The following is a 14,441-nucleotide window of genomic DNA, read 5'->3' on the forward strand; positions in this document are numbered from 1 at the left end:
CGAACTGTTCAGAATGCAATCAGAAGAAAGTATTGCAGATGTGCAGAAACGATTTACACATATTGTAAATCACCTCACTGGCCTTGGTAAAGTCTTTGACAAGGAAGAGCTCAACATAAAGGTGCTAAAATGCCTTGATAGGAGCTGGCAGCCTAAGGTAACAACAATCTCAGAATCTAGAGATTTATCCAAGATGTCCACTGCTGCACTTTTTGGAAAGCTGATGGAGCATGAAATATAGCTGAAAAGATTGAAAGAACAAGAAACTGTGGAGAAGAAAGCCAAAGGAATTGCCCTGAAAACTACCATGGAACATGATACAAGTGGGGAAGAAGATGATCCTGAACATGAAGAGACTTTGAGTCTGCTCACCAGAAAATTCAGCAGGTTTCTTAGAAAGAAAAACTGTGACAGAACTCAACAAAGAAAGAGGTACTCTAAACCCAATGATTCGAATTCTTCCAATTACACGTGTTTTGGATGTGGTAAATCAGGTCATATAAAGGTTGATTGTCCAAACAATCAAAACAAGGAAAAATCAGCAAGCAAGAAGAGTGAAAGAATCAAAGGCAAAAGAGCATACATCTCATGGGAAGAAAATGATGTATCCTCATCTAGTAATTCCTCAACCGAAAGTGACGAAGCAAATCTGTGCTTTATGGTGAATGATGAAGAATCTAATTCTGATTCAGTAAGTGATTTTTCTACTGATTCTGAAAATTATGATCAGCTGTTAATTGCATTTAAGGAAACACATGATGAAGCAAACAAATTAGCTGTAATTTGTAACAAATTGAATAGAGTAAATAGGGTACTTGAACCTAAAGTCAAAGCTCTTGAAGAAGAGCTGCACAAAGCTAAAACTGAATTGGTTAGCCTTGAATTAACTTGTTTGCATGCATCAATAAAAACCTGTGATAATTGTAAAAAACTGGAAAAACATGTTGAATATTTGTTAAAAACACTTTCAAATTTCACCAAAGGAAGAGAAAATCTTGAAACTTTATTAGGTTCACAGAATGCTGTTTTTAATAAAAATGGTCTAGGATATAATTTTGAAATGAAAAGCAATGTGAAAAAGTTATCCAGTTTTTTTGTTCCTTCCAAAACAGGTTTTTCTTCTTTTAGTTGTTCAAAAGCAATGCATACTGCAACATGTTTTTACTGTATGAAGTCTGGTCATATATCTAGAACATCTAAAGCTAGAAGGTACCTTGTTCCTAAAGGATTGGCCAAATGGCTTCCTAAGGAAAAGTATTAATCATGCTGGACCCTAGACTAAAAGGGGTACCATATATGCTAAATTTGTTTTGTTACAGAAAAACAGCAGGAAAAATCAGTGGTATCTGGACAGTGGCTGCTCAAAGCACATGACTGGTGATGTGACCTAGTTCATAAATCTGAAACTCAAAGCTGAAGGGCATGTCACATATGGGGACAACAATAGAGGAAAAATTCTTGGAAGAGGAGATGTTGGTACTAAAGACTCAACCACTATTGAGAATGTACTGTATGTTGAAGGGCTAGTCTTCTAAGCATTAGCCAGCTGTGTGACAAGGGATACAAGGTCAATTTCGAAGCTAACACTTGTACAATTTCAAATGAAATTTCTGGTATGGAGTTGTTCATTGGAAAAAAGGGTAAACAACATCTATCTCTTAGATATTATAAAGAGTTGTTCTGAAAATGAGTGTTTGTTATCTAAAAGTGATGAGTCATGGCTGTGGCATAGGAGGCTAGCTCATATTCACACAAATCACTTGAATAAGCTAAAATCTAAGGAACTAGTTTCTGGTTTACCAAACATAAAATTTCAGAATAACAGATTGTGTGATGCTTGTGTAAAGGGAAAATAGATAAGAACTTCATTTAAATCTAAAGATGTGGTTTCTACAAATAAAGCCTTGGATGTTTTACATATGGACTTGTTTGGACCATCTAGGACTGCTAGCTTAGCTGGAAATCACTATGCCTTGGTGATTGTTGATGACTTTTCAAGATATACATGGACTTTGTTTCTTGCTTCTAAAAATGATGCATATAAAGCCTTTAAGAAACTTGCTAAGGTTCTGCATAATGAAAATGAAAATAGGATAAAACAGATTCGTAGTGATCATGGGGGAGAATTTCAAAATGCAAAATTTGATAGATATTGTGAAAAACATGGGATCACACATAGTTATTCTGCTCCTAGGACACCCCAACAAAATGGTGTAGTTGAAAGGAAGAATAGGTCATTAGAAGAGCTAACTAGGACCATGTTAAATGAATCTGGTTTCGTAAATATTTTTGGGCTGATGCACTATACACTGCTTCTTATGTGCTTAACAGAACTTTGATTAGACCAATTCTTAAGAAAACTCCCTATGAATTGTATAAAGGTAAGAAGCCAAGCATTAGTCATCTTAGGGTTTTTGGTTGCAAATGTTTTGTTCTAAACAATGGTAAAGACAATCTGGGGAAATTTGATCCTAAATCAGATGAGGGAATACATATTGGATATGCTATAAATGGTCATGCTTATAGAGTGTATAACAAAAGATTGCTTGCAGTAGAAGAATCTATACATGTTGTATTTGATGAAATAGATTTTTCTGTGCCCAAATCTGTTTTGGATGAACCTGGTATGAATGATTTAAGAACCATTTTGCAAAAGAGTCAATCTAGTGAGCTTGATGCAACTAATCAAAATTCTATCAAAGAATCTACTGTGAATGCAGGATTTCCTAAGGAATGGAAGACACCCAGAGATCTTACACTAGACAATGTAATTGGTAAAATTGAGAAAGGAGTCTCAACAAGGAATTTACTTAATAATTTCTGCATAACAGTGGCCTTTGTTTCACAGATTGAGCCTAAAAGTCTGGAAGAAGCACTGCAAGACTGCAATTGGATAACAACAATGCAGGAAGAACTGAACCAGTTTGAATACAATGAAGTGTGGACTTTGGTTCCAAGAAAGCATGAGATGAATATCATAGGAACCAAGTGGGTGTACAGGATTAAGATGGATGAACATGGGGCTATCACTAGAAATAAAGCAAGTCTGGTTGCTAAAGGTTATAACCAAGAAGAGGGAATTGATTTTGGTGAAACCTATGCACCAGTAGCACGTCTTGAAGCTGTCAGATTACTCCTAGCGTTTTCCAGCATACAAGGTTTCAAGCTGTTTCAAATGGATGTCAAGAGTGCATTCTTAAATGGTTACATTAATGAAGATGTGTTTGTATCTCAGCCTCCAGGGTTCGAAGATCATAAAAATCCAGAGCATGTGTACATGCTTAAGAAGGCGTTATATGGATTGAGGCAGGCACCTAGGCAATGGTATGAGAGGCTAAGTGAATTTCTGCTCTCTCAAGGATATAACCGTGGCAATTTTGATAAAACTTTGTTTATAAAGAAGAAAAGAGAAGACATTATACTTGTACAAGTCTATGTGGATGATATTATCTTTAGATCCACAAATGAAGAGATGTGTGAAGACTTTGTGAAAACAATGAAGAGTGAGTTCGAGATGTCAATGTTAGGAGAAATGAATTTCTTCCTTGAACTTTAAGTGAAACAACTCAAGGATGGAATTTTCATAAGCCAAGAAAAATACTGCAAGGAGCAGCTTAAGAGGTTTGATATGGATCAATGCAAAGCAATCAACACTCCTATTTCAACAAGCTGCCAACTGGATCAAGATTCTGCTGGAAAATCAGTGGATCAAACTAAGTACATGGGTTTAATTGGTTCCTTATTATACTTAACTGCTAGCAGGCCTGACATTATGTTTGCTGTGTGCTTATGTGCTAGATATCAATCTGATCCAAAGGAATCACACTACAATGCAGCAAAGAGAATTCTGAAATACTTACAAGGATCTAAGGATGTTGGGTTATGGTATCCTAACAATGTATCTTTAAATTTAACTGGTTTTTCAGACTCTGACTTTGCAGGTTGCAAGGCTGATAGGAAAAGCACAAGTGGGACTTGTCACATGCTTGGATCAAGTTTAATCTCTTGGCATTGCAAGAAACAGGCTTGTGTTGCTCTCTCTACAGCAGAGGCAGAATACATAGCTGCTAGAAGTTGTTGTGCTCAGACCTTATGGCTAAGGCAGCAGCTAAGTGATTTTGGAATTTTATTAAACAAGATACCTATAAATTGTGATAATACTAGTGCTATAAATCTGTCTAAGAATCCTGTCATGCACTCAAGGACTAAACATATTGAAATTAGACATCACTTTCTAAGAGAACATATAGCTAATCGAACTTGTGATATAAAATTCATTGGCACTGAATTTCAATTAGCTGATCTATTCACTAAACCTCTTGCTAAAGACAGGTTTTATTTTCTTCTAAATGAATTGGGTATCATTAGCTTAAATTGTCCTTTGCAGTAAAAATTTCAATCTGTTACTTTATTTTTTAACATGTTTTGTTCCCTGTTTCAGAATCACAGTTGTGACTAGGAAAGAGAAAGATTTACTTTTCTCTCTCTCTCTTTATCTTTGACTTCTTTTACGGTTATTAACCAGTAGGTCTATGCCAATTAGCGTGTGGGTATCCTAACTGATTGGATATTGTGTAGGTGCAACAGATTTGATTTGCCAAAATCTGGTTCCAATATATTCTTACGTGAATCAACACCTGAACCTGCTGCACCATAAGAATAAAATCTGAAGCATATATGTTAGATTTGATTTTTCTTCAAAACCCATAATTCTTGAAATATGATCAAATTGTTTTTCTTTAAAATTTGTGATTTTTAAAATCTGATTTAAAGACTCTATATAAACCGAGCACTAATCAACTTTTCTCTCACACCTTCTCATCTATGCTATAAGCTGTCCAGGTTTAAATCTGATTCTTTACTTGTTTCGTTTATGTTATTATTAATATGAACTGCAAACTCATTCGATTTCTAGCTGGAATTTGTCTATTGGTGAATAGGTGCAGGCAACGACAGACTAAGCAATGGCATCCTCCTCAAACAGAAAGAAGAAATCCAAAGAACAATCTAACAGCAGCCAAGGCATTCTGGAAAAATGGTTTGCTGGAGATTCTGAAGCCATGACTAAGTTCATCCATGACACAAGCAGAAAACAAGTAAATGCACCCAAGGTGCTGGAATTTTCTTGGTTGAGGGAAGAAAATCTGACTGAAGCAAAAACTCTGCTCAAGCATCAAAACCTGAAGAACTTCTTAGAAATGACTGGAAATGTCTATCCAGACTTGGTGAATGTGTTCTACAACAATCTGGTTCAAGATGACAAAAATTTGGTCTCCCATGTCAAAGGTGTGAAGCTGAAAATTACAAGGGAAATATGGAGCAATGTGGGAGGAATCAAGTATTTTGGAATGAAGGTTAGCAAAGGGAATACTGCTGGAATTTCAAGGATTCAACAAGATGCAGTTTTACAGAAGTTGTGTTAGAAAGCCTACTGAACCAGTAGCTAGATTTCATGCTGGAAATCTCACACTAATTCCAAGACTCCTTGCCTACATAATTGCTTGACAGCTTACTCCAAGAGGAAGTAATCATGCTACTCTCCATGAATAGGACTTGATTCTGCTGTACTGTATCATGAATCAACTCAAGGTAAATTGGGTGAGTACAATGGTGGAGCATATGCTCAAATCCACAAGGCTTCCAGATTATCGTTTTCCATATGCTATTTTTGTGTCAAAGCTAATTGATTATTTTGAAGTTGACACTACAAACGAGAGAAATGACACCATTAAGGAAGCAAGTGAAATAGACAACTCTACTCTTTTGAAGATCGGGTTTCAAAAGGAGGATGACAATTGGGTATTTAGAAGGAATGCTGCAAACAGAGCTGAGAATGAAGCAGCTGATCGAGAAAATGAAGAAGGAGAAAATGCTGATGGGGTGCAGCACATGGATGAATCACCAGTGCACTCTTTTGGAAATGAAGATGTTGCTGCTACAAGCCAAAATGCACTGGTTGCATATGAGGAACCTGAGTACAGAGGTGAACCTCTGTCCATGTTCGAAAGACAAGTACTAAGCAGGCTGGACACATTCACATATGACCAAAAGGCACATTATGAAATGACTTACGCCAGCATTCAACACTTGGATGACCAAATTGAAGGAGTTCAAGTGCCGCTAGCTGAGCTTTACTACAACAACAAGTGATCCTATTTCTTAGTCTTTATCTTTTATATCTTGTTGAACAATTTGAGTTTAGTCGGTTTGTTTTTAGTCTGCACTAGTTTTAGTTGGTTTTATTTTGGGTTGTAATAGAACACTATACTGGTTGTTTGTTTGAATTGTTATGAATGTCTTTATCTCATGCCTTATTCTGTTTGACGAATCCAAAGGGGGAGAAGAACTGAGAAACAGCTCACAAAGGTTGATGTTCTTGTTAAAGCTGCAGGGAGGTAGCACAAAACTCACACACTGCTATTTTCTGGTTTTATTTCTAAACGTTGTTGTGCAGGTTTTGGTAGTTAGTACAGTGCAGGCTTTGATCATCAAACTATGCTGTGCAGAGGGGATTTGTCTCCATCAAACAGGGGGAGATTGTTGAAGTTGGATGAAGCTTCTTCTTTACCTAGTTTTAGTGTGTGTTTGATGTAGAAAATAACTAGTTTGCTTTCAAGTTTGTAATAGGCTTAGATGATCTTGTATTTAGGCTTGTGTATGTGTAAGGTTGCCTTTTGCTACATGATCTATCCTAGATGCCTAACCAAGCCTAGAATAAGCACATGAAGTGGTTAAAAGTTTTTCCAAAAGCTTTCTAGAGGTTTCTTCAAAAATCAGGACTCTGCACAAAAATAAATCTGTTTCTCTGTAAAAGAACAGGTTTATTCTTTGGTTTGCTGAAAGTTCGAAAGTTAGTTAGGGCACCAAAGGTACAACTCAGACAGTTATTTCAGTTAGCTGAGTTGGTAGTTTTCATAAAATAAATTTGTTCAGTTTAAAACTGAATCTGTTGTTTTCATAACAGCTTTTCAACTGTTTTTTGAAAAGAAGTTAGAAATTGTTTTCTATATAAAGAAAAGCCTCTCTCACATGAAAGGATGCTGAGCAATTACGTTTTGACAGAGATTAAACACTTTCTATGTGAGAAGAAGGATTGAAAAGATTTTTGAAAGGTTTTCCAAAGAGATTTTCAAGTGTGCTTGTTCTAGGAAAACTTTGATCTTGGTGAAGGTGCTGGTGCAGTTCTGCAGCAAATTGAACTACTGGTTTTGAGTTCTTGAATCTTCTTTTCAGGTGTTATCTTTCCTTTATTCTGGTTTGTAAAGGTGTAAGTGTTAGTCACTCCTTGATAGGGTTTCTTGGAGTGCAAGGTGTGCTGAAATAGGGGTTTTCAGCATTGGTTGTATTGTTCTTGTAGTGTTCAAGAACTGTTGTGGTTGTAAGTGATTGATACTGTTTTTAGTGGATTCCACCTTGGAGTAAGGTGAAACTGGATGTAGCTCTGTATGAGTGAACCAGTATAAAAACTTGCTTGTCTTTTCCTCTCATCCCTGCACTCGTTTCTGGTTTTGCTTAATTCTGTCAAGAATTAAATCTGTTCTTTTGAAATCAAATCTGTTAATTCTAGGTTTAATAAAAACTGATCTTCCTGATTTGTTAAAGTTCTCTAATCACTAACAAAGTATTTGTATATGAGATTTTAATTGGTTTAAGAATAAATAGTTTTATTCATTAAATCCTGACAAAGATTCATTCCCTTTGAAACCTTGTGTTGAATGAACCTGATTGATTTCTTGGCATAATCTGTATTCTTCAAGCTGGTAAAAGCTAACCAATCTGGCTCTGTTATATCTCTCTGTTTGATTGCAATTTTAATCTGAACAAGTTCAAATTGTGTTAGACTGTTCTGAAGAATCAATCTGTTTATTTTAAAAACAATCTGTTCTTTTTCCTCTGATATACTAAAAACTGTTTGCATTTGCGAAAATTTTATATGTTCAATTCACCCCTCCTCTTTTGAACTTAGACACTAATAGACCTAACACATGGGACTAGTAAAACCATAATCTTTTTAACATACACAAACCAAATATAAGAATTAGTTAATTGTATCATACATAAGGTTAACAATGTTCGTTTCTTTTTTATGTGGCTTTAGGACACTTCATGTATGAAGCTTATTCATGATTCTTGTGCTAATAAGGTTGTTGCTTGTCCTATGTTTTGGTAATGTACTATTGAGGACCAAGACTGGAATAAAAATTCTTTTGGTAATGTTCACAATGCAGTTCTTCTTAAGTAGGGTCTCCACTTGGTATTTAACAAACCTTAGAGAGTACTAGTTTATCTGATATTGATGGGCTTCTCTGTCAAGAAAAGATTGCTAAGGAGGAGCTTGGTCATGCTTTTCACTGTCAATTTTTGTTTTGGAAAGAAAGGGCTAAGATGCTCCAGTTCAAAGATAAGGATAGAAATATTGTTTTTTTCTATGTCGTGATCAAGAGGAGAAATAATTCTAGTGGGGGTTATTGAGGATCCTAAACTCATTAAGGATCATATTTTGGATTTTTATAAAAATCTTTATGCCAAGTCTCTTTCTAATGTTCGGGATACAAGCAATATGGAATAATTTATTGGTACTTATATTCCTGAGTTGGTTTCCTCCGAGATGTAGATTAAATGTCTTGATTTTTTTGGAAATTAAGAATGTTGTTTTTAATCTTAATGGTAATAGTGCTTCTGGTCCTGATGGTTTTGGTGGTGTTTTCTATCATTCTTGTTGGGAAATTATTGGGACAGATGTTTTAATGTTGTTTAACAGTTTTTTAAACAAAACTGGGTTCTCCCTAGAATGAATAGTAATATGGTATATCTTATTCCTAAGATAAAGGGTATTAAATCCACTAAATATTCCAGGTCAATTGTTGTTGCTAATTTCAAATTTAAAATTATTTCCAAGATACTGGCAAATAGGCTTGCACTTGTGGCTGCTAGAATCATTTCTCCTAATCAATATGGGTTTGTGCAGGGTAGACAAATTCCGGACTGTATTGGTATTGCTTTTGAAGCTATTAACGTGCTTTCTAAAAAGGTTAGAAGATGTAATGTGACTTAAAAAGTTGATATTCGTAAAGCCCTTGACACTCTGGGTTGGAAGCTCTTATTATTAGTTTTGACACACTTTGATTTTCACCCTTCGTTTTTCGGTTGGATTAGTACAATTCTTCCTTCATCTATGCTTTTTATCATAATAAATGACAGTTTGGTGGGTTTTTTTTCCTTGTAGTAGAGGTGTCAGACAAGGTGATCATTTGTCTGCTTTACTTTTCTGTCTTGCATAAGAAGTTCTTAGTCGAGGTATCTCTAAGCTTGTGAATGATAAGAAGATTCTACATATGGCTAGTCTGCAAGGTTATCTCACTCCTTTTCATATTTTATATGTTGATGACATATTTGTTTGGACTAGTGATATTTTGAAAAAGAAAAGGCATAACTATCGTTAATTGGGCTCCTCTTGAGAATGGAGGTTTGAAGATTATTAACCTTCATCATGAAAATAATGCGTATCTTCTTAAGCTTGCTTGGAACTTTGCTTATAGTAACAGGCCTTGGTCTTTTCTCCTGAAAGTCAGGGTTCTTAAATCAAAATACGAGCTTAGAATGGTTTATAGATCCTCATCTCTTTGGACTGAAATTAAGTCATTTTATTCTACTATACTTGATAATACTTCTTGGATTGTTGGTACAAGTACTTTTATTATTTTTTGGAATGATAAATGGTGTTCTACTACATCTTTAGCAAATATTGCAGGGTTATCTGATGGTGCTAGCATTCTAGATACAATCTCCTAGTTTTGTACTGGTTGTGATTGGAATATTCCTTTGTCTTTACAGCAGATGCCTCATTTGTTTCATCATATCATAATTTGGGAGGAACAGGATATTCCTAATTGGATTCTAGATGAGTCTGGTCGTTTCACTCTTAAATCGGCTAGGACTTTTTTCTTGGAACCACGAGTTCCATGTGGCTGGGGTAAATTTATTTGGTCTTCATCTATTCTGCCTTCCAAAATTCTAGTACTTTGGAAATTTTTTCATGGGTGACTTCCTACATATCGGCATATTCAATATAAAGGTTTGCATATATGTTTGATGTGTACGCTTTGTGGAAAGCATGAAGAATATATTTAACATTTATTTTTTTGAATGTTCTACTGCTTTGCGTATTTAGAGTTGAGTTTGGTAGGTTTTTCTTACTCCTCAATTCTCTAATAAGAATGATCTTAATCCTTTGGTTATATTGCTTATGCTTGTTGTGATAACTTTTTCTATTGGGATGAGGAATTATGGTAGATTTCAGGAAAAGATTGATGTTTCTAGGGCTATTTCGATAGAAATTTTTCTAAAGCTTCAATGAAGAATGATATGTTGGATTTTAATGTCATTGTTTTTTGGTACGTGTGCTGGTAAAGTTCTTCGCCCTCTTCCTGTTAGATGAGAGTTTCTTTCACCAGGTTGGGTTAAAATCAACACTTATGGCGTTGTTCGGGGATATCTTAGTCTTGTTACTTTTGGAGGTATTTTCCGAAGGAGTATAAGGGGTTTATATGTGGGTTCTCTGCATTTCTTGACATTTAGACTGCTTTGGTTGTTGAGTTTTATGAAATTATATATATGCTATGGAGAAAGCTTAAAGGATAGTGTATTCAGACTATGCTAATTACACTTTTGCGTTCGTTTATTATACCTAGTGTCCGTTTTTGGTCTATGCTAAGAAGGATATTTCTTGTAGTGGTATTTTTTTTTTTGGTAAACAGTGCTCTCACTTAAACCGGTAGACGTAAAACCATCTTTTTATAGTAGAGTTTGTACAAATCAAATGGATGCCAATAATTTCTCTTACAAAATACAGTAAAGAATAAACAAGTTTCTTGTTGGTGCTTGAAAAGTCAATGATTTATATTTTAAATAGAACAGTGGTGAGGGTATTAGCAGAAGGAATTTTGAAATATAAGGAGATTGCATGTCCCATTTTTAATAAAAAACAAGCATTGGTCTAAACCAAAGAAATTAAAGAATATAAGTTGTTTAGGAGTTCTCCATTTTGTCTTCTCTCAAACTCTTCCTCTTCCACCTCACCTGCTATGCCCAAACTCCTTTTCATCAACACTCACTTCACTATGTTTCCCAGCCTCCCACAATCCTCAACGTCTTTTCTCCTCACCACTTCAACAACCTTGCTAGCACTTCACTCCATTCATTGTTCCTCTTGCTTCGTGCTTTTTCTTGCTGCCTTTTCTTTTTTCTTTCTGGCATGCTCGCTTGGGCTATAAACATGGACTAGTAAAACAATAATTTGTTTATCATACTCAAATCCAAATAAAAGAATTAGTTGATTATATCATACTATCATACACTAAAGCAACTGCTATAACATTCTTGATGATTATTCAATTTTGAATACAATGGCCATGACTCTCGAAGGTCCTTAATTGTTTCAAACAAACACAAATGTCTTTTGAAATTTCATTAATGAAGAATATTGTTAATTTCTTTTCCATGTTCCTATTAGTAATTTCTTTCGAAGAATATAACATGATACATATTAAAAAAACTTGACCATGTTATGGAGAATTAAGGGAGATCTCATTCAGATCATTCAAGTCTGGTGTGGCATTGAAATATGTATTGTTTTGTATACCGTACGTACTACGCATACATGCGTTCCATATATAGTTTGGATTTGAATTCCTTACACACATGCATAAAAAAATATATGTGCCATCTCCTTACAAAACTTATGAGTTATAAAGATAGAGAGAAATGTGAGAATTAAATTTGGATTGTTGAGTGTGAATTACACGAAGGTACGTACAAAAATATGTGCATATTCTGAATGAATAGGGTGTGAAGCTATGTTAGAGGACTATACAAAATAATAAAGAATTAAAGAATATTGTATGGTGAGATGAAATGTTATCCTAATTAAAAGAGCTTGCTGGCGAATTCATCTACGGCCATTCCTTCCATACCACAGGAAGCAGATTTTGAGGCAAGGCGTCTCAGCTCCGAAACGCTTCTTCCCAACTTCATTGCCACCTTCATTTCAAATACCTCACCGTTTTCTCTTTTCTCAATGTCTTTTTCTTCAAGCGTGTCCCTAATCGTCTCTTCCAACAGCGTGAAGAATCCACCACAGTTTCTGTACATTTCAAACACCATGCCTACTTGGCCACCATGCTCAAATGCATTAACTGCTGAAGCCAATGAGCCAGCCATGAGAGGCACTAATGCCGCCAATGATCCATTCCCCACAAACGAAGACCCCACTGCTGCAATCCCACTCAGTAAAGGCCCCGCAATTGCAAAACTCTTGCTCACCTTCAACGCTATGTTTCCGAGCCTCTCGTAGTCCTCACAGTCTTTCTTCTTTATCACTTCAATCACTTCTCTCAATTCCTTTTCAAGGTCTTCACTCCATCCATTGTTAGTCCTTTTGCTCTCTTGTGTTTTGCTTCTTCTATGGGACTGAGACGAAGGCCACCAGACTGCAGGTTCATATTTTGCGGGAAACTTGTCAAGCATGGCTCCCAACAAGGGAAGTGGGTAAGCTCTGTCGATTGCCAGCACCTTCTCCATTGAACTCTTCACATCTTTCTCTGTGGGATTTCCAAGAGCGATTATGGTTTGGATTTGGGTATGAAGCTGTTTGAAAAGCCTTGTAGCATTGCGTTGCTCCTCGGCGAGTTGTGAGGGCTGAATTTTGTTCATGATGAGTGACATTCCAGTGGCCGCAGAAAACAAGAGAGTGGATGATAGTTTCAAGGCCAAAAGAGGTGTCTCAGTGTCACCACTGGTGGCTGCAGCAACACCAGCCATGGCTGTGGCAGTGAGAGTGATCATGTTGACGGAGTTAAGAAGAAGAGTGTTCCAGTTGTTTCTTTGTTCGCCAATGTTTGTGTGCATTTGAATTCTGTCAGCGACTTCCTCTAGAATTGCGTAGAGTTGAACTGTGAGGTTATTAGATTTGTTGGTGGGACTGTATAAATCTTCATATATCTGTGTGGTAATCAGATTCTTCTCCAATGGAATAGTGTCTTTGGATCCATGAAGTTGATGAATCTTGAGTGTTCTTGATGGCAGTTTTGGAACGGAATAAGTGAGTGGTGAAGGGATAGAAGCGTTGACTTTTCTTACCGAAGAAGAGGATAAAGAGAGTATAGGTGTGGTTCGTAAAGAAGCCATGGGATGTGTCTCTACTGTTTGTGTTGATGAGATTGAGTTTGGAAGTATTGGAGATGAGAATGGAGATGGGAATGGAGATGAGATTGGAGATGAGAAGAATGGAGATGAGAAGGAGAGATAAGGGTAGGGTTGGCGTGTGTGTGTGTATATATATATATATATATATATATATTGAGAGAGAGAACAGATCCAAAGGAAAAAGTCACGTATAAGGAAAACGTTGACTAATGAATATTTAGGAAAAGAAAAGTAGAAGAATAGACTTGGCCTTGGTGTGATGGCGGACTCTTTCAGCTCTCAGATTTTGGTGAGTTCGAAATTTCAACATCTTGGCTTTCAATGTGAGACGCAGTAAAGCCACCAACAACGCCATCAATATTAGAATGTCAAATCAAACTATCTAATACTTCTTCATTCAGCACAGGGATGATTTTTTGTTTCCTTTACTTATTCTTAAATTCTTTCTTTTCATTTATCACTCAGTACTCTTCCATAATGACAAATGTTTATTGTCTTCATCAGAACCTATGGAATCAAAAAAACACTTACTTGAGCTACTCAATTAACTGTCAAGTCGTTTTCTCTCTGGAATTTCAATATTCTTTTATATTTCAAAACACATCTCTCTATATATTTATATTAAACACATCCATGAGGGCTATCTATATTTTACATCAAGAGGAAAGGTTGTTGAAATTAATTTCAACTTGCTCATATAATAAATTAAGATATTCAAATTATTTTATAATCAAAAAGTTATTATACTTAATTCTTAGAACTAAATATTATCGTTAGAACAATCGAAATAGAATATGTATCGATCGGTGAGGGCGGGAATAATTCTATAACTTTTGATATTGGATGTCGACCAACCGACTTGTATAAAATGCATTAAGATAAAAAAGATAATTAATACATGATAAATCAAGTATTACTCTTTTAATTATGATTATGTATATTAATTCCAATCAACATCATGATCCATTACAATGGTATAAATAGACACCACATAAAGGTACGTCAATATTATTACATCATTAATAATACCAAATATTTCTACAAATAGATACTCATTTCACATCATTAAAATATCTAGTTAGGTGAAAGGAATCATGACCAAGGTTATCAAGAGTTAATATAGATTCGTGAGATGTCTCTAAACTTGATTTGTAAATCTGACTTGTACACTAGTGTAAGAGTCTATTAATTATTGAAATATAAATATTTATGATACTAATTCTATAATATTGAAATAA

General features: G+C 35.5%; 1 protein-coding gene across 1 annotated transcript; it reads right to left on the reverse strand.

Moving 5' to 3' along the window:
* Positions 1–11,766: 11,766 nt before the first annotated feature.
* Positions 11,767–13,308, reverse strand: LOC137806719 (probable F-box protein At4g22030). The gene has a single exon (XM_068606971.1). The coding sequence runs from the start codon at positions 13,183–13,185 to the stop codon at positions 11,926–11,928; it is 1,260 nt and encodes a 419-aa protein (XP_068463072.1). The 5' UTR covers positions 13,186–13,308; the 3' UTR covers positions 11,767–11,925.
* Positions 13,309–14,441: the final 1,133 nt, after the last annotated feature.

The sequence above is a fragment of the Phaseolus vulgaris genome, chromosome 3 (genome assembly GCF_000499845.2).
Source record: "Phaseolus vulgaris cultivar G19833 chromosome 3, P. vulgaris v2.0, whole genome shotgun sequence".
Classification (NCBI taxonomy): domain Eukaryota; kingdom Viridiplantae; phylum Streptophyta; class Magnoliopsida; order Fabales; family Fabaceae; genus Phaseolus; species Phaseolus vulgaris.

Bases quoted from the DNA above. Each gene is read 5' to 3' on its own strand.
- LOC137806719 (XM_068606971.1), bottom strand. From the start codon at position 13,185: ATGGCTTCTTTACGAACCACACCTATACTCTCTTTATCCTCTTCTTCG.